This window comes from Haliotis rubra, unplaced genomic scaffold (genome assembly GCF_003918875.1).
Source record: "Haliotis rubra isolate DU_JTF1 unplaced genomic scaffold, ASM391887v1 Scf291, whole genome shotgun sequence".
NCBI lineage: Eukaryota > Metazoa > Mollusca > Gastropoda > Lepetellida > Haliotidae > Haliotis > Haliotis rubra.
In genome coordinates, this window is record NW_025766959.1 from 710550 (window position 1) to 733846 (window position 23297).

General features: G+C 42.9%; 1 protein-coding gene and 1 long non-coding RNA gene across 2 annotated transcripts in view; one reads left to right on the plus strand and one right to left on the minus strand.

The window, feature by feature from the left end:
* Positions 1 to 4769: 4769 nt before the first annotated feature.
* On the minus strand, positions 4770 to 5334 carry LOC124282016. The gene is made up of 2 exons (XR_006900037.1): positions 5282 to 5334; positions 4770 to 4834 (listed from the first exon to the last, which is right to left on the minus strand). It is a non-coding gene; the product is annotated as an uncharacterized LOC124282016 (long non-coding RNA).
* A 1373-nt stretch (positions 5335 to 6707) lies between these two features.
* LOC124281977 (globin-like) overlaps positions 6708 to 23297 on the plus strand; it is a 38587-nt gene continuing 21997 nt past the window's right edge. Inside the window, exons 1-2 of the mRNA XM_046717987.1 lie at positions 6708 to 7165; positions 13865 to 14032. Coding sequence (XP_046573943.1) covers positions 13866 to 14032 — 167 coding nt within the window. The 5' untranslated portion in view covers positions 6708 to 7165; position 13865. The remainder of the gene's footprint in view (positions 7166 to 13864; positions 14033 to 23297) is intronic.

Here is a 23297-nt window from a genome sequence, read left to right on the forward strand (position 1 = left end):
ATTTGGACGTTTGGGATTCGAACTCAGGGTGTCCATTTGCATGGCGCGGGATCGGATGCCGCTAGGGGATTTTAGGCAGGTTCGTAGGAAGATATGTCATCGTATCCCAACTGCGTAGATTGATCACGTTTGGATTGACTGGTCCGGCAGGCGCATATTATCGTTACAGACTGATCACACCAGGCGTGATTATTTACAGACTGCCACCATACAGCTGGAATGTGGCTGAGCGCGGCGTTAAACAATAAACACGTAAACCGACATGACGCATCAAAGCTTTGGGTACTCACAAATATCAGTATATCATAGTCATTAAATGTAACTACAAGTGAAGATCCGGGTTAGAATTGGTCTTCATCAGCCAATGTTTGTCGTAAGAGGCGACTAACGGGATCGGGTGGTGAGGCTCGTTGACTTAGTTAACACATGCCATCGTATCCCAATTGCGTTGATCGATGCTTATGATGTTGATCACTAAATTGTCTGGTCCAGACTCGATTATTTTCAGCCCGCCGGAATATACCTGGAATATTGCTGAGTGTGGCGTTAAACAACAAACAAACCGATAAACCGGCATGATTATCAAAGCTTTGACCGACTGGGTACACAGATATCAGCATATCATATTCTTTAAATTTAACTACCCGTGAAGAACAGGGTTAGAATTGGTCTCCAGCAACCATTGCTCATCATAAGAGGCGACTAACGGGATCAGATAATCAGGCTTGCTCACTTGGTTGACACTTGCCATTGTATCCCAATTGCGTAGATGGATACTTATGAAGTTAATCACTGGATTGTCTGATCAAGATTCGATTATTTACAGACCGCCTCCATATGGCTGGGATATTGGGGCGTTAAACATCAAGCCAACCAACCAACATTAATGTAACTCACGACTGTATAGTATATATCGCAAATATTGCTGGTATCCAGTATATGTCTTATGTCAACCTGAGAAAAACGTCGTGGTCCCTTGGGTCCAATTCGTTACAAATAGCTGCCGGCGGACTGGGTCTGGTGGTCTGCTGGTCTGGTGGTCTGCTGGACCCAATCAAACTGTCCTAGGGCCAGTGTTTGCGTCCAGTGTCTGTTTTAAAATGTACATAAATCAACAGATGCGTCTATCACCTGTTGTTGTAATTGGGCGTATCCAAAAATATTACCCGAGGCTCTTGGTCCGTGAGTATGACGCTGTGTTTTGTGTTTCTCTTCGAATACAATTCATTTTGTTTGTCTTTCTCTCAGACAATGTGCTATTGAAACTAAATTCTATCTTGATTTAATCCCTCAGGCTGAAGACTAAACACGATGCACTATATCTATAATGAAAGTTACAACAGGGTCCCTTTTGGTAGGCTGTGTCCATGAAAGACTGGTCAGTCTTAGTCTTGCGTGTAAACATGACTTTTGAGGAAGGTTTTGTTTGTAGCGAAACATGAACCAAAGTGGCATTCACATTTGATTCTAGATATTAAAAACGGGTGGTTGTAAACTGCAATTAAGCTTGTTATGTTTAAATATATCCATTTTCTCTTATACATCAAAGACGAAAACCGTACACTTTAGACATCTGTAACTTGTCAGAACAAGAAACATCGAGCACTTCGAGAGAAGGGTTGTGATAAAACTGTAATTAGGATATTAGGATGAGAAAAAAGGACAAGTGAAGAGAACCTTGCTATATATCTTTCCAACAATGTTCGCAAGGACAATAAAACTATTTACGACTAGATACTGCTTCTGAGAATGGGCACAGGTCAACGGTTTCACAGACTACTGTAAAATCGTATGACCCTATATCCGACATTTATGATGAACGGACTAGCTTGACGGGGGATTTACTCCATGTATTTAGACCCTTCGTAATGAACATCACAGATTATTAAAGGCCCATTATCTCCAGAGGTCAACTCTAACCGTTGGCAGGGTATTTTGGCTTGACCTACTGACCTTTGCACTGCCTTCATCAGCTAACAAGACAGATATAAGATATCGCAGGGTCGTGGCACAGTAATACAAATGTTTCAGTCACTTAATTAGTGATTGTATTTTCGTGAAAAGTACTAAAATGAGAAGTTAATAATAATAATGATAATGTTAAATTTTGTATAGCGCCTGAATCCAAGATTTGCTCTAAGGCGCTTGGTCGAATGCTCTGTGGAAAAGAACTGTTTTAGTTCTTTTTTGAATGGAATGATGTCTGACAAGTTTTTCAAGTTTTCAGGTAGTTGGTTCCATAACAGAGGACCTGCTTTGGCGAAAGCTCTATCGCCATAACTCGCCCTGCGGGTAGAGGGCACTACTGCTTGTTTTAAAGAGGCTTAAGGCCGAAAAAGCCCTTTCATATTTTTCGCTTTCATTGTTTCTCTATCAGTGTCCATATTGGCAAGGAAACAATTGATTCTATGGATCGATACCCTGAATTTCCATAACATTGTTGCAATGCCATAACTCCCACTGTGCCTGCAAAACATTCCGCAGATATAGAAACCGGTTGGATGGTGTTTATGGTCTGTCATAATGTACAGGCGACCAGTGGCTAGTGTGTTCGCTCGAAGGCTCACGTCTCTAGTTCGACTCCCATGTCCCAGGATGTGATATTGCAGCAATATGGACAGACCTGTAAAACACCCACCCACCCGAATGTGTTGTGATAATGTTATATGTAGGTTTATGCTCGCTCTCTCTCGTTTCCTTATGTATACAGTGAAATCCGGACGATACCGTGTCCAGTGAGTGAGTGAGTTAGGTTTTACGCCGCTTTTAGCAATATTCCAGCAATATCACGGCGGAGGACACCAGAAATGGGTTTCACACATTCTACCCATGTGGGGAATCAAACCCGGGTCTTCGGCGTGAAGAGCGAACGCTTTAACCACTACCCCACTGCCCCTCAGAAGTGAAAGACGTTTAGAAGATCGTTTCTCAGCTTTCCTTTAAAATTTGTCACCCATTTCCTTTGATCACATTGTCCATACGTTTATAAATGATATATTTTAGACAGGAATGTCATTATATGGACATGTTGCTGTTTGACCACTACATACATTGACCATGTGCCCACGTGTCACCATAGTATCAAGAGTATCCCGATCGTATCAAAATGACATACCCTAGTGTAAACTTAATTCAGTGCATCTCCATTAGCCAATAGGCGAGTGGATAATGTGTCAGCTCGTGGGTTCGAGTTCGATGCCCTGATTTGCTTTTGATTTCAACGAAACCTCGTCATTACAACTCTGTATTACCCAGCATTGGGATCTATAAATACGAATCCAGACATGTTTCAATCTCCACGGAGTTCAGAGGAACCGATAGGGTGTTTCTGTGTTTCATTTTTAACAATGTCTGGATATAACCTTCCTTGAGTTAAAGAAACAGTAGTTTTGCCTTTGTTCTTCATTTAGAGATCGAACTAAAGAAATCTAACTTTGTATCATGGCTTAAGTTGTTTGGTGGTGACTCGTCCCTTGAAGTCCTGTCCAGAACAGAACGTTATCTGAGGTAAATGTCTTTAGTATCAACTAAGCTTAAGCAAGTCATTTATCTATTTCCTACACACGTATAAGTTTCTATTAGAATATGCCTAACTACCAAACATTCTTATCACAGTGTAGTCGTTCCACATGACTGTGTCAACAAGTCTAGTTTATATATTCCACATTGACCAAGGATAAGTACCTTGTTACCCCACTAGGTTGTACAAGAATCGACAACAGCGTTTCAATCCAGATGACACATGAGAAGGCTCTGTCTGCCATGGGGTATTTCTATTCACGTCAAGCCATGCTGAACATCGTTTCTGTCCGTTATATTCAGTGCAAGTGAATATGAATGACGCGAATAAGACCGACGAATTAATATTTGGATGGGGGTGCAGATGGATTTGTGATGGGTAGTAGTCATCAGATTTTAACAAAACCTGTATCTATTTGCGTAAACTTCTAAGACACCCGTAGAATATCAATAAGGCTGGCCCACATAAGTCGTATGTTTTTCAATTAAGGAAAGCGTTTTAGTAGCCCAACAAAGGCGTATCATGTTCATGACTCTTCTATTCTGTGATGCGACAAGGGACTTGTTTACGACTCGTTCGCTCTCTGAGATGCACTGGTGCAGCATCCTGGGTTATGTCAGCCATTTGATACCTTTCTCATGTGATGCCAAGCATTTGAGACACCACCACCGGTTTTGACACCATTGACATTGTTGGAATACCCACAGGCATTGAATCGCTCCTTGCAGTACCGTACCGACCAAAGGAATATCTCCCATCGGGACAGTTGTCGAGTGTCATATCCGACTTATCACAACCTGTTATTGACTACAGAATACCCTTCGTTATAAAAAACAGCATACCCTTTATTAAGATGACATACCTAACGTGATCAACAATATCCCTTACGATAACAAAATGTGAACTCAGAGTTTCAAGGTTATTGCTAGGCTCAATACCATACTGAGACAGATAACAAGAGGCTGGTGACGGTTGGACGTTTATTGTTTTATGGAATGGCTGACTGACTGACTGACTGAGTATGGTTGTACGCCGCTTTTAGCAATATTCCAGCAACATCACGGCGGGGGACATCAGAAATGGGCTTCACACATTGTACCCATGTAGGGATTCGAACCTGGGTCTTCGGCGTGACGAGCCAATGCTTAACCACTAGGCTACCCCACCGCCCCTTTATGGAATGGTCTGCGAACATTATGTGTCATAGACGTGGAAGTTCTGTTCTTCCACTTTGATTCGTACAACCCAATAGTGAGTGACTGAGCTGGGATTACGCCGCTTGTAGCGATATTCCGGCAATAGCAGGGCGCGGGACTCCAGAAATGGGCTTCATACATTGTGTGTACAAGAGACTGATAGGCGCCCTACATACACGTGAAGATCTTTCCAGAACAGAACGTTATCTGAGGTAAATGTCATTAGTATCAACTAAGCTTAAGCAAGTCATTTATCTATTTCCTACACACGTATAAGTTTCTATTAGAATATGCCTAACTACCAAACATTCTTATCACAGTGTGGTCGTTCCACATGACTGTGTCAACAAGTCTAGTTTATATATTCCACATTGACCAAGGATAAGTACCTTGTTACCCCGTGAAGTTCTGTTCTTCCACTTTAATTCGTACAACCCAATAGTGAGTGAGTGAGTGAGTGAGTGAGTGAGTGAGTGAGTGAGTGAGTGAGTGAGCGAGTGAGTGAGTCAGTCAGTCGGGATTACGCCGCCTGTAGCAATATTCCAGCAATGACAGGGCAGGGGACACCAGAAATGGGCTTCACACATTGTACCCATGTGGGGAATCGAACCCGGGCCTTCGGCGTGACGAGCGAACGCTTTATCCCCCGGGCTACCTCACCGCCCCTACAACACAGTAAAATGGTCGATGGCCAGATTGAGGTATAGCTGTCAAGCCCCAGGCACCAAATGTCAATATGCCACAACTGTACTGTGATAGGCACAGTTAGACTAAATCCTTTCATTCCTTGCCGTAGACGTCAATTCCTAAAGCCGGCCATAAATTTAAACACAGCACCTCAAGCTGCTTATAGTATCTGGTAGACGCTGTACTTGTTCGAAGTATTATATGTTATCTTGTCGGTAAAGTCACCAGGTAACAACAGCATACTTTACATAACGTTAAATATGTCTCACCTGAAAAACTACACACCTTAACTTAAAGACTTGACGTTTGAGACAGAACATTCTCAATGGTAAACATTGTACCTCATTTTCAATATTGTACGCTTAAATATTATAGTTTATGTTGACATAGCACAACTTGGGTGCAAACGTTACACTTTACGTTAGAAATAATAATATACGCTACGCGGAAGGCGGTGTACATTACCTAAAAATAACATATGTCGTATGAAAAGCGGCATACCTTTTGCTGAAGGTAATAAGCTAGAGATGGTAACACACCTTTTAGAGTCTTACAGTCCCTGGCCCGCATTATTTCCCCTTCCCCACTGCCCTTTCTGCAATGATTAGGCCATAAATGAACCCGTGAAGATGCGGGTTAGAATATTGATCTTCAGTAACCCTTGCTTGTCGTAAGAGGCGACTAACGGGATCGGGTGGTCAGGCTCGCTGACTTGGTTGACACATGTCATCGTATCCCAGTCGTGTAGATCGATGCTCATGCTGTTGATCACTGGATCACTGGTCCAGACTCGATTTGACAGACCATCGCCATATAGCTGGAATATTGCTGAGTGCGGCGTAACACAACTACTATCCATAAATGCAGCAAGACTAGAATTCCTCGGTTTCCCTTCTCACTGGAGCTTTTTTCTATCAAAATAATATGTACTCAGAGACTATAAGCGTTACGCTACACACCGTTCTTGTGTCATCATACTTTATTTCTAATGTCAGAAACGTGATATCCTGTTTCTTAAATAACCTCATAGCAACCTTAGTTTACATTTAAAGTGTATCCCAGCTGAAACCTCCATACATTATACATAATTACCCATTCCCGTTCACCCCGATAACCTACCCCAAACCCCCACTCTAGAAAGAGAGAGAGAGAGAGAGAGAGAGAGAGAGAGCAGTGTGTCCTCTATCCCATACAACACTGTTCATACCAACACAGCCCAAGTTAGAGATACACTCTACATTCAGCATCATCATTTCATCATTACACATGCGACCAGTCACTGCAACTGACACGCGCTACACATGGTTATCAGTTGCTCAATGTCGCCTATTCAGCAGCAGTTACACTTAAACTGAAGTATAATCCCAGTGCACCTGACGCAACGCTGGGCAGTTACCGCGAATGTCAATAGAGGCTTTGTCAACGACAATTAGAAACTTTGTTCACGGAGTCTATCGTCTGAACGAGCAGCTCTCCTTTTGTGTATCCACGTCAGATCATCCACCATGAACGTATAAGCTCCCCCTACAGGCTCCCGCGCCGACAGAGCTGTCAACCAGTAGCGAAGGGTCACCTGGCTACCTCACTGAAGCGAGGACTGCCGCTGAATTCTTCAAATGTTACTTCAGAGCGGGTTATCTCCTAGATCGTGTACCCTACCTGTTGAAACTGTGGAGGAGGTTCATTTGGGCCGTGCATCGCGTGTAGGAGCGTTGTGTTGAACTCTTTCCCTGGATAAACCCGGATTACACTCAACCGTCAGGTAGGATGTGGACCATGTCTATTATTGCTGTCGTTAATATAAATCAGTGAAAGGTGCTAACAATAACATTTCTATGGAACTCTACGCTTAACATGTTTGTTACAAGACTATGTGTATTACAGTACTGTCTTGTAGTATTAGATTAGTGTCATGTGATTGTTTAAAATGAAAAAGTGGGCAGCTTTCGTGTCCATAAAATATATATTACAGTTATTGTATACATATATAATCACTATGATTACCACGATATATCGTTTTGTTTTGCACCTTGCATTTGTTTGTTTGTTGTGGTAGGTAGACATAATGAATAAGATAGTTTAATCAATAGTTTTTAACTCATATTGTAACAGCAAACATATTGGTAATTGGGCAGACAACTGGTAATGCATGTCAAACGAAAGTCTTCGACTTGGGTGTGTTGGGGTGGGGCTGGAGTAAAGGGGGTCTCTTCTCTATTTACCTCCCTCCCTTCTGTCCTAAAACGTCTTTGTCAAGCTGCTCTTTCTCTCTGTCCTACCCTCTCTCACGCATATCTGGACGTATCTCTCTTATAGTTTTCATGTTTCTGTGTGCGTCTCTCATAGAAGGCCCAGCTGTTTGATATTATTATTATTATTATTCGATATTTATATAACGCACATATCAATGCACTAGTGCATGCTCAAGGTGCTGGTATTTTCTCCATCGATCATTGGATGTCAATCTCAACGGAGCATCAATCTCAACTGCCTGGGGATCATACAACTCTTGCTGCCACAAGGCACACCGAGTTATTGCGGCTTTCCCATCCTTACAAGGTACCCATTCACAGCTGGGTGGACTGGGACACATAGTCACAGTACTTTGTCTAAGTTTACTGCACGTTGCTGTACCCGCAACTAGGTGTTTGCACGTATTCATATGGCCACTATCTGGCCATATACCAACGGATTCGTGGGTTCTGTTAAGTGCACAGGGTTGTGTACTGTACACTAGGGGTTGTGACAACACTGAAAGAGTCTGCACACTCCAAGTTGACTCCAAGGGTTTTACACCCGGTCACAGGTGGGCTCGATCCCGGCACCACCGCTGGATCATTAGCCTGGCGCCTTAGCCAGCTCGCCCACCACGCCCCCTAATGATATGCAGAGTTGTGACCCTTATGAGTTCAAGTATCTGCAAATCGTAGATTCGATTCCCAGATTCGCACTGATTTTGAACTTTATTGTCCTCACCTTACCTCTGTTGCTTTCACCCCTAGAAGAAATGTTCACCCCTGCTGTGCAGGAAACAACCTATTTAACTACCGTCATTCTTGAAATAGTTCTTCATCGCCGTTCCAATGTGACTGTAATCAAATCACTCTCCTCCAGTGTTTAACCTTGTCCGACATGGACGATTCCCATTTTTAAATATGCAGTCCTTCTCATTTATTGGCAAAATTACCTAAATACTAAATTTATACATAGAGATTATTACACGAGAAAGTGTGTTATACGACTTATACGAAACGAGTGTGAAATTTTGTATTGCCCGTGCGAGCGTAATTTTGCACGAGTTTCATATAAGTCATATGGCACACTTGCTCGACTGTAATATTTTCTTTATCATCCATTTTATTTATGTACGTTTGTGCAGTTAACACGGTAAGCAAGTGTGACGGCCCTCTTCAATGACGTCACGTTCAATTGTTTAATAACGTCACAGAAATACAGAAACAATGGTTGCTAGGTAAGAGTGATATGTGCACATGTGCACATTTGATATATATGACACTGGTTATGTTTCACCATATGGGTAATAAAACACTCTATCAATCTTTAAAAAGATCTATCTGGTGTTCTTTGGCAATCGTTGTTACCCGTCCTTCCTGAGTAGGTCTTTGTGTAATGGCGTGCAACGTATCGAATGCTGATGTTCGTCAACCAACAGTGAATGTAGCCGTCCCATAGAAGATCGGCCATCTGCTACAGGCCCTCACACTTGTGAGTGGAACCCGACTCAAGGCCATATTGGTGATCAACATAGATGTTTCATCCTCAATTGCATTCAACATGGGAAGGGTTTTGTCTACGGGCTATGTTTTTGCATACTCTGATTGGACCTGTTTATGCGCCTGAAAGCATTACACGTATTCACTGATTATAGGACAGACTAACGCTTAGTCTCTGAATATATATAAATTTGATTGTAATTAATACACCAATTTATATTGAAAAAAAACACTCAGGGAGACTAGAGATTCAGACCTGGGGAAATCTAGACTTGCTTCTTTTAGGGCTTTAGCATTGCAGGGAGGGCGAGGCTGTAGGGAAAATAATGTCGTTCAGGGACTGTGAGACAGACTAAACAGTCATGAGTCTGAGGTTTTTGTGCCTTAGCTCTGCACAGCGATAATTCCCTGTAAAAGGCTTAATGATTATGTCACGCATCGCAACTGAGCCCTGATATAATGGTTCTTCACGATGACTGGGTAACGGCTTGTGACAGAACTAGACGTCACCTTTGTGCGATCCATTCAATGTAGCGTCTGTTTTAGATATCACGCGTATTATTACATAATGTCATATCTTTCCCCGTCATTTAAACCAGATACACTTACTTGTTTAAACAAACTCAAATCTGCCTTTAATACTTGGAGGGTAATTTGGACAAATGGACCATCTGTCAAAACACGTACCCGATATAACCCCATGGGTGACTGGGTGAAATATATGTTAAAGCTATAGCATGGTGTTTTCCATTTAAACACGCCCAAATGCGCGGTATATCAGCGTTCTAATGTCGACATTTCGACGGATAAACATTAAATTCGAGCGGTGGTGCATTCCTTAACATTCCAGCCGTACTACCGTGCTATCAGGTTCAGAAAACTTTGCGATAAGAACGGAGGAGAAAAATGACACCGTCATGGGGTTAATGATTTTTAGTTTCCTTCCCTCTTGGTTTTCTAGCTTGGCCACGAGGCCTTTGGAATGTCCTTGACAGTTGATTGTTAAGCTAATTCAGGGAGATTAATGTTGTCAAAGCGTCGTATATATACATGTATATACGGAGCTAGTGTTGTGAAGAACCACCACACCACACTAAAAGTAGAAGCACTGCCTGATTCGGGTATATATCACAGTCATTCATATCCCGGCTGTATCCGCGCCTCATGTAATTAAAAGGCTGCCCTGAGCAGAGAACCATAGGTCAATATTCTGAGCATCGACCCATCGCGTCTGGTTACCAAGACACGTTAACTGTGCCTCGGTCATGGTTTGTTCTTCCTGAATGACATACTACTACTGCTGCGGCTACTATACTACTACTACCACTACTACTACTACTACTGCTGCTGCTGCTGCTGCGGCTACTATACTACTACTACCACTACTACCCGTAAAGATCCGGGATAGAATTGTTTTTCAGTAACGCATGCTTGTAAGAGGCGAATAACGGGATGGGTGGTCACCAAACCAAACCAAACTACTACTACTACTACTACTACTACTACTACTACTACTACTACCATCACTACTGCTACTACCACCACCACTACAACTACCGCTACCACTACCACTACACACTACCACTACCACTATCACTACTACTACTACTACTACTACTACTACCATCACTACTACTACCACCACTACTACTACCATCACTACCACTACCACTACCATCACTACTACTACCACCACCACTACATCTACTGCTACTGCTGCTGCTGCTGCTGCTGCTGCAGTTACTGTTACACCCGGCACCAAAAATCAGTTTCGCATTCTAAGCGAGTCGAATATAACCTATACCGGTGGTAGGTGACAAGGGTTACACTGCTTCAGTGGGTGAGTATCTTCTGGACTACTGTGGACCGTGGGCTGCCCAAAGGTTCCCCGCACTCAGTCACGGGGTCGTGTACCCCGTAATGCCCCAGGGGAACAACACAAATACAAAATACCTTGGCTGTCCAGCATTGATGAATCCCGTGACAAACACACGGATCAATCAAAAGATAACCTGGTTTAGATCCTTATCCCGCCCGTGGATCTGCAGGATTGTCCTTGAGTTCTGGGCAGCCACACTAGTGGTCGATATTGTGAACACAATCACCATATCACCATGGCATCCATAACGCATAAAGCGGCATTTCAGTTGGTGAATATACCTTAATACTGAATATGTCAAGGCCCAACTGACCACCCTTTCATTGCTATGCTGCTATACACAATGTCAATGCCAGAGAAGAACAGGTCTCATTTAACAGCTCAAACATATTTCGTACAGCGACAAAGGCAAAATAGAAGTGGAAATTATATGAGTGGATAACCCAATGAGTGGAGTTTGCATCGTTTCCCATTACTCCAGCCATACACCAACTGGTAGACTTGTACAAGTATCTGCGGTAAAACTTAATAGTTTAAATAATAAACAACAGACCGGGGTCCTTAGATGTACTGTCCGCTTATCTAGACTTGCCTCTTCCAGGGATAGAATTACTATACATCCATGGGCTCAGCATTCAGTACAGCCTTGGAGCCAGGCTAACCAACTGGCGACAGCACAACTTGCTTCTCACAATTTAACCATTCCGGAAATCAAACCCATAACCCAGCAGAACGAGCAAACAATCGACTATATTTTATACTATTTGTGCGTGTCATTCAACAAAGTCATGAATTCCATGACATTCCACTCACAACACTACGAATGATGTCAATTTGGTATTTACGTTGATGTTGTGTGTTGTATTTTCTTTTGTAAAACAATGTCAAAACAGCAGGTGTGTACTTTCTTTTGTGCGTCAGTATATCTGACGGTATGTCAGTGTTTCCTCCTCTACATTTTTCAATCGCTGTCCCGTCTGGAATTCCATGTCCAGCTGATGTCCGTCGACGGAAAACACATCAAGGGATAACGTGATATTTGTTAATGATCGTTGCCACTGAAGTCGGCTGAATGATGTATTAGAGGTGTCAAAAGTAATTCGCTGGCTCATTTTGTTCGGGGGTCGTGTCAAAGGTTTAACCTGTTGTTCTGGGATATAAATAAGCGACATTTTGACAGTATCGTGCATTGTCATTGACCTGCCAGTGACATTTTGATACAACTTTCGTATACAAAATTCCCAGTGTTACCAGTGACGGGTGAGGTAGAGCTGATTGCTGTCACTCTCATTTTGTTTATACAATTCCCGTGTCCATCGCGACTTTCATAGTGATGTCTTTACATAATGTATTTAGATGGCAAGTCTCAAAAACAATTTAGTACGTTCGTATCGAATATCGTCATACCATGTACATACCTTGTATATATCATGTGGATACTTTGTATATATCATGTGCATATCTGTACGTACCTTTATATATCATGCATATCATTACGTACCTTGCATGCATATCTGTACGTACCTTGTATATATCATGTATACCATATCATGTACGTACCTTGTATATATCACCTTGTATATATCATGTGCATATCTGTACGTACCTTGTATACCTTGTATATATCATGTGCATATCTGTACGTACCTTGTATATATCATGTGCATATCTGTACGTACATGTGCATGTATATATCATGTGCATATATACCTGTATATCTGTACGTACCTTGTATATATCATACGCATATCTGTACGTACCTTGTATATATCATGTGCATATCTGTACGTACCTTGTATATATCATGTGCATATATGTACGTACCTTGTATATATCATGTGCATATCTGTACGTACCTTGTATATATCATGTGCATATCTGTACGTACCTTGTATATATCATGTGCATATCTGTACGTACCTTGTATATATCATGTGCATATCTGTACGTACCTTGTATATATCATGGATATATCTGTACGTACCTTGTATATATCATGGATATATCTGTACGTACCTTGTATATATCATGGATATATCTGTACGTACCTTGTATATATCATGGATATATCTGTACGTACCTTGTATATATCATGGATATATCTGTACGTACCTTGTATATATCATGGATATATCTTAGCGTACACTGAACACGTGCAACATGAACATTCCTTTAAGATAACTGGAGCACACATCGAATATTCTGCGAACGTACGTAGAACAAACCCTGAACATACATTGACCATATATTGGACACACATAGAACGTACGCGGAACATACATTGAACATGCATTGAAAATACACTGAAACATGCATTGAACATACATTGAACATACACTGAAATATACATTGAGCATACACTGAAACATGCATTTAGCATACACTGAAACATGCATTTAGCATACCTAAAATATATTGAAAGTACGCTGAACATTCCTAAAACAATCGTTTAACAGACATTAAACATACACTGATTACACATCGTACAAACATTGAACATAGCTGAACATACAATGGAAATACGTTGGACATTCCTTTAACATTCCCAAAACAATCGTTGAACAGACATTAAACGTACACTGATTACGCATTGAACACACAGTGAACGTACCTGGAACATACATTACACACACGCACACACACACTGAACATCGTGTAAGTACAGATCAGCAGCTGGTACCATCCATGCCTTCCACGAGATGCCAGACTGCCAGCATCTCCACCAATGCCGCTCCATCTCCTAACCACACCAGCACCGGGATTAAATATTGAGAGAGTAACGGGTTTACAGACACTGTTCCTGGAGACCAATGATCAGCAATCACGGCATGGATTGTTTGGGTTTCAGTATGGGTCTAGTCGTGTCCACTGTGCAGTACATCTTCGGTGGAGGTCGAGACATGGACACGCCGGATAAAGCCACTGGGCTGACAGAACGTCAGAAAGACGCCATTAGAACCAGCTGGGCTCTGGTCAGTCTTGACCTGAAGGGCAATGGAGTCAACTTCCTTATCAAGTAAGTGTCTTTCTAGGTATAACTTCAGTATAGTGCAGTTGTGTACAGGCTGTCTTTCTAGGTATAACTTCAGTATAGTGCAGTTGTGTACAGTCTGTATGACCGTGACGTTATAACGTTTGCTAAACGTCATGATTGATGGGAGTTTAAATATAGATGACACATTGTTGTATGAGTTGAGGTGACATGCGTCAAACACTGCGACAAGTTTGGTGTACTTGTATAGCCAGGTGTGAGCGTGGAGAAGTGTGTAAGTGTGTGGGGAAGCCTACACTGGTCCGGTGTTTTGTTGCGATATTCAATGCTGCACATTAGCTAGGATAGCCCACTTAGACACACTATAATTGTGATACCCAGCAGGCAAAATATCATTTGGAAACCCCAATTAGACGCACTATGACTTGGATATCCCTCTTAGACACAAGGTGGCTAGATACCCTCCTTAGACACAATATGACTTGGATACCCTACCTAATCACACTATGACTTGGAACCACACTTAGACGCACTATGACTTGGATACCCCTCTTCGACACAAGGTGGTTAGATACCCTAGTTAGACACAATATGACTTGGATACCCTACCTAGACACACTAATACTTGGAACCACACTTAGACGCACTATGACTTGGATACCCTACCTAGACACACTATGACTTGGAACCACACTTAGACGCACTATGACTTGGATACCCTACCTAGACACACTATGACTTGGAAACCACACTTAGACACAATATGACTTGGATACCCTACCTAGACACACTATGACTTGGAACCACACTTAGATGCACTATGACTTGGATATCCCTTTTAGACACAAGGTGGCTAGATACCCTCCTTAGACACAATATGACTTGGATACCCTACCTAGACACACTATGACTTGGATACCACACTTAGACGCACTATGACTTGGATACCCCTTTTAGACACAAGTTGGCTAGATACCCTCCTTATATAATTAGACACAATATGACTTGGATACCCTACCTAGATACACTATGACTTGGATATAATTAGACACACTATGACTTGGATACCCCTCTTCTACACCTAGATACACACTTATATAATAGACACATATGACTTGGATACCCTACCTAGACACACTATGACTTGGATACCACACTTAGACACACTATGACTTGGATACCACACTTAGACGCACTATGACTTGGATACCACACTGAGACGCACTATGACTTGGATACCCCTCTTCTACACAAGGTGGCTAGATACCCTACTTATATAATTAGACACAATGACTTGGATACCCAACCTAGACACACTATGACTTGGATACCACACTTAGACACACTATGACTTAGATACCACACTAAGACACACTATGACTTGGAACAACACTTAGACACACTATGACTTGGATACCCCTCTTCGACACAAGGTGGCTAGATACCCTACTTATATAATTAGACACAATATGACTTGGATACCCTACCTAGACACACTATGACTTGGATACCACACTTAGACGCACTATGACTTGGATACCACACTTAGACACACTATGACTTGGATACCCCTCTTCGACACAAGGTGGCTAGATACCCTACTTATATAATTAGACACAATATAACTTTGATACCTTACCTAGACACACTATGACTTTGATACCACACTTAGACACACTATGACTTGGATACCACACTTAGACACACTATGACTTGGATACCCCACTTAGACACACTATGACTTGGAACCACACTTAGATGCACTATGACTTGGATATCCCTTTTAGACACAAGGTGGCTAGATACCCTCCTTAGACACAATATGACTTGGATACCCTACCTAGACACACTATGACTTGGATACCACACTTAGACACACTATGACTTGGATACCACACTTAGACACACTATGACTTGGATACCACACTTAGACACACTATGACTTGGATACCACACTTAGACACACTATGACTTGGATACCACACTTAGACACACTATGACTTGGATACACTACACCTATAGACACTTAGACACACTATGACTTGGATACCACACTTAGACACACTATGACTTGGATACTACACTTAGACACAATATGACTTGGAAACCACACTTAGACACAATATGACTTGGATACCCTACCTAGACACACTATGACTTGGAACCACACTTAGATGCACTATGACTTGGATATCCCTTTTAGACACAAGGTGGCTAGATACCCTCCTTAGATACAATATGACTTGGATACCCTACCTAGACACACTATGACTTGGATACCACACTTAGACACACTATGACTTGGACACTATGACTTGGATACCACACTTAGACACACTATGACTTGGATACCACACTTAGACACACTATGACTTGGATACCACACTTAGACACACTATGACTTGGATACCACACTTAGACACACTATGACTTGGATACCACACTTAGACACACTATGACTTGGATACCCCACTTAAACACACTATGACTTGGATACCACACTTAGGATACCCCACTTTAACACACTATGATTTTAACGGGTGTTTTTGTATGGCGGGGATCGAACACCGACCTTTCCCCCGCCGGTCACTGAGCACCGACCTTCTGCAGATTCTGTATCCTCCTATCATGCTATAAATGTCATAGAGGTCAGAGCGCCGTAAAGTTCATCTCACTCAATCAGCTCCACGTGCCCATGCACACCAGCGTAACACAGGTATACAGAGGTGAAGCTGCCTTGCGTCTGTCAACAGGTATGAAACAACCACATTAGCTTCATACCTCGAACGGTCTGATAACGACATACAGGTAGTTTATGTCTTACAGTTCTCAAATTCTTCGTGTGATGTCCTTTATGAATCTGACAGTATGCCGTCCTAGGTTGCCACATGTCCCTTCAGACTGGACTTGCACAAGTCTCTGAGGTAAAAGTTAATAGCTTAAATGATAATTTCTACAAAACAATAATTAACCGACTGGGGTCGTTAGATGTACTGTCCGCTTATCTAGACTTGCCTCTTCGAAGGAAAGAATTACTATACATCCATGGGCTCAGCATTCAGTGCAGCCTTGGTGCAAGGCTAACTTCAGACCAACCGCGGTGAAATTGAACATTGTCAACATGCCATTCTCTATAACAAAACCCGAAGGTATTTTCGGGAGGATGCTTACCTATATGTAGTACCCCCACAAAGGGCTTCTCTCAGGGATGAAATAACGTAAGGTTAATGTTAATGTAGCGTTTTTCGCCCTGGAGCTGGTTTACAGTCGGCTCACTTAGTCTGTACAATTTCTGTATTTCTGCTTCAGTGTAGTTCAATGTGGGGCAGAGTTATTGTATTACAGCCATATTAAGTCCGTAAAACCAAGGACGAATTATGGCAGATGTTGTTGACGACAAAAGATCAAACATGATGCCTACAAAACAGTTACGTTTAGTGTCGAGGCCGCGATATATAGACAGTTGTAGATATACATGTGTTTCTATAAAATATTATATTTCAACATTTAAGAGAACCGGGTGCCTTGTATTTCCTTACAATTTTGCGAGGCTGGTTAACGTGCAAAAGAATGGACGAATTGGAGTGGAAAATTACCTGTATGAGGAAACTGTTCCCATTGTAACGTGAAGGATGTAAATAGATATGGACCCCTTTAATGCGTCGGTTGGTTTGTTGTTGAGCGCCGCACTCAGCAATATTCCAGCTATATGGCGGCGGTCTGTAAATAATCGAGTCTTGACCGGACAATCCAGATCAACAGCATGAGTATCTACCTACGCAATTGGGATACGATGACATGTGTCAACCAAGTCAGCGAGCCCGACCACCCGATACCGTTAGTCGCCTCTTGCGACAAGCATGGGTTACTGAACACCAAGTCTAACCCGGATCTTCACGGGTCCCTTTAATGTGTACTGGGGTCAAAGGGACAGGAACAGAGCACATTGTCCGTCCACTTCAAACTGTCATTAACATCATGGGAATCAATATAACCGTTTGTACATTTATATGTTAACTTAAATCGGATTTGAATTAACGAATTGTTTTACAAAAGTGCAAATTCAGTCCAGTTATATACTGGGACACTGTATATCTTCAAAGAAAACTAAGATACGTCAGAAGAACATGATGCCAGTTACGTCTGTGTGTATATGTTGATCAGATGGACACAATGGCATCTATGTATGTACACACGCCTTTAATGGGTCACCCGGAAACTACATGCCTTCAATGTGTTCTTATGTACTGCGATTCATTAAGTACTGACATCCAAACCATCGGGTTAAAACAACCTGATCATTACCATTCGCTGCCTGGTGCCGAGAGGTGACTGTCTCAGAAGATTTTAGTCCTGGGATCTCCGGGCTGATGAGGCCCACTATTCTAGATACCAGCCCTGGTCACTGCTTGCAGTACTGGCTAGGCGATACCGCTACTACATGAATCTCACACAAAATGTCACTAACATATACATGTATGTAGCTCGGCCAGAATACGTCTATACAAGTATATATATACATATGTGCCGCCAATTGCGCATATCGATGCTTATGCTGTTGATCACTGGATTGTCTGGTCCAGACTTGATCATTTACAGACCGCCGCCATATAGCTGGTATATTGCTGAGTGCGGCCTAAAACTAAACCCACTCACTCACTCACATATATGTGTCGAAGTAACGGTGCTGTGGCAAGGAATCAAGGGGTGTACAGCCACACATTGCACACAGAGATATACACACGTCACACACACACACACACCATATGAACTACATATAAGAGACACACCACATGCACGTCACACACAACACATACGACACATGCAATACACATACGACACACCACATGCACGTCACACACGACACATTCGACACATGCAATACACATACGACACACCACATGCACGTCACACACGACACATTCGACACATGCAATACACATACGACACACCACATGCACGTCACACACAACACATACGACACATGCAATACACATACGACACACCACATGCACGTCACACACCACACATTCGACACATGCAATACACATACGACACACCACATGCACGTCACACACCACACATACGACACATGCAGTACACATACGACACACCACATGCACGTCACACACGACACATTCGACACATGCAATACACATACGACACACCACATGCACGTCACACACCACACATACGACACATGCAGTACACATACGACACACCACATGCACGTCACCACCGCGACACTACACATACGACACAGACACATCACACGCACTCATCATGCACTACCCACACGACACACACACCACATGCATGGCACACACTCCCCATACAATGCACATCTGACAGACAGACACATTTTTCTCGCAATCTCGTTAACCCGCGGCTATACAAGTATATATATACATATGTGCCGCCAATTGCGCATATCGATGCTTATGCTGTTGATCACTGGATTGTCTGGTCCAGACTTGATCATTTACAGACCGCCGCCATATAGCTGGTATATTGCTGAGTGCGGCCTAAAACTAAACCCACTCACTCACTCACATATATGTGTCGAAGTAACGGTGCTGTGGCAAGGAATCAAGGGGTGTACAGCCACACATTGCACACAGAGATATACACACGTCACAACAAAAACACACACACCATATGAACTACATATAAGAGACACACCACATGCACGTCACACACAACACATACGACACATGCAATACACATACGACACACCACATGCACGTCACACACGACACATTCGACACATGCAATACACATACGACACACCACATGCACGTCACACACCACACATACGACACATGCAATACACATACGACACACCACATGCACGTCACACACGACACATTCGACACATGCAATACACATACGACACACCACATGCACGTCACACACAACACATACGACACATGCAATACACATACGACACATTCACATGCACACACACGACACATTCGACACATGCAATACACATACGACACACCACATGCACGTCATTAATCACACACGACACATTCGACACATGCAATACACATACGACACACCACATGCACGTCACACACCACACATTCGACACATGCAATACACATACGACACACCACATGCACGTCACACACGACACATTTCGACACATGCAATACATATACGACACACCACATGCACGTCATCACCACACATCGACACATGCAATACACATACGACACACCACATGCACGTCACACGACACACACATACGACACATATACACATACGACACACCACATGCACGTCACACACGACACATTCGACACATGCAATACACATTACGACACACCACATGCATCGTCACACACAACACATACGACACATGCAGTACACACACACGACACACCACATGCACGTCACACCACCACACACATCATGCACACCACATACAATCACATGCAATAACACATACATGACACCACATGCACGTCACACAACACCACACATTACGACACATGCAATCAATAATACGACACAACCACATGCACGTCACACTACGACACACACATACGACACACCACACGACACATCAACACGCACATCATCATGCATCACACCACATGCACACCCACACGACCACATGCATGGCACACACTCCCCATATTAATGCACATCCGACAGACAGACACATTTTTCTCGCAATCTCGTTAACCCGCGGCTATACAATATATATACATATGTGCCGCCAATTGCTTATATCGATGCTTATGCTGTTGATCACTGGATTGTCTGGTCCAGACTTGATCATTTACAGACCGCCGCCATATATTGGTATATTGCTGAGTGCGACCTAAAACTAAACCCACTCACTCACTCCACATTATATGTGTCGAAGTAACGGTGCTGTGGCAAGGAATCAAGGGCGTATTACACACATTGTAACACAGAGATATACACACGTCACAACACACAAACATCATCATACCAACCATATGAACTACATATAAGAGACACACCACATGCACGTCACATCACAACACATTCGACACATGCAATATAATATACGAGACACCACATGCACGTCACATCTGAATAACACATACGACACATGCAATACACATACGAGACACCATTACGCACGTCACACAATCACACACATCACACGACACATACGCAATAATAACAATACGAGGACACCACATGCACGTCACATCAACACATGACACATGCAATACACATTACGAGGACACCACATGCACGTCACACACGACACATACGACACATTCCACGCACGTCACAACGACACATGCACACATTACGACACACCACCATGCACGTCACATCTGACATAAACACATACGACATTACGCACGTCACATCACTCCATTAACGCAGTACATCACACATACGACACTAATCACATGCACGATTCATCACGACATCATAACGACATGCACCGATCACATCAACACCACACACGTACTTAACGTCAATACGACACATCATTACGCAATAATCACGACACACCCACTACATAATGTCACAATCAATGCACCACAATGCGTCCGCAATACTATAATGACACGATAACCACTACGCACAATCAACAATGACACTCGGACACATGCATCACATACGACACAACCACATAACGTCGTTACCACAACACAATACTGACACATGCAACACACATATGACACACCACATTAACGTTACACACCACACATTCGACTATACATTAATACAACATACGACACACCACATGCACGTCACACACCACACATTCGACACATGCAATACACATACGACACACCACATGCACGTCACACACCACACATACGACACATGCAGTACACATACGACACACCACATGCACGTCACACACCACACACACATGACGACACAGACACATCACACGCACTCATGCATGCACTACACCACACACACACCACATGCATGGCACACAACACACCCCCATACAATGCACATCCGACAGACAGACACATTTTTCTCGCAATCTCGTTAACCCGCGGCTATACAAGTATATATATACATATGTGCCGCCAATTGCGCATATCGATGCTTATGCTGTTGATCACTGGATTGTCTGGTCCAGACTTGATCATTTACAGACCGCCGCCATATAGCTGGTATATTGCTGAGTGCGGCCTAAAACTAAACCCACTCACTCACTCACATATATGTGTCGAAGTAACGGTGCTGTGGCAAGGAATCAAGGGGTGTACAGCCACACATTGCACACAGAGATATACACACGTCACACACACACACACACACACCATATGAACTACATATAAGAGACACACCACATGCACGTCACACACAACACATACGACACATGCAATACACATACGACACACCACATGCACGTCACACACGACACATTCGACACATGCAATACACATACGACACACCACATGCACGTCACACAATAACATACGACACATACGACACATGCATATTAATACATACGACACACCACATGCACGTCACACAACAACACATTCGACACATGCAATACACATACGACACACCACATGCACGTCACATAACACACGCCAACACATACGACACATGCAGTACACATACGACACACCACATGCACGTCACACACGACACACATTCGACACATGCAATACACATACGACACACCCCACATGCACGTCACACACGACACATTCGACACATGCAATATACATACGACACACCACATGCATCGTCACACAACATTACCGATAACATCTGACGTCACACACACATGCATGCAGTACACATATACGACAATAATGACACCACATGCACGTCACACACGACACATTCACACACACATGCAATACACAATATACGATTACACCACATGCACGTCATTACACACCACACATACTGACACATGCAACACATACACATACGACACACCACATGCACGTCACACACGACACACATGCACGACACATGCAATACACACATACGACACAACACGCAATCACATGCACGTCACATCAACAAACACATACGACACATGCAGCAATACATATTACGACACACCACATGCACGTCACGGCATACACACATCTGACACATGCAATACACATACGATGCTTAATTGATCACATGCACGTCACACACGACACATTCGACACATGCAATACACGAGACACACCACATGCACGTCACACACGTAGTAACACATAAAACGGACACATGCAATACACATACGTCCTGACACACACATGCACGTCACATACCAATCACACATTCGACACATGCAATACACATGCACGAC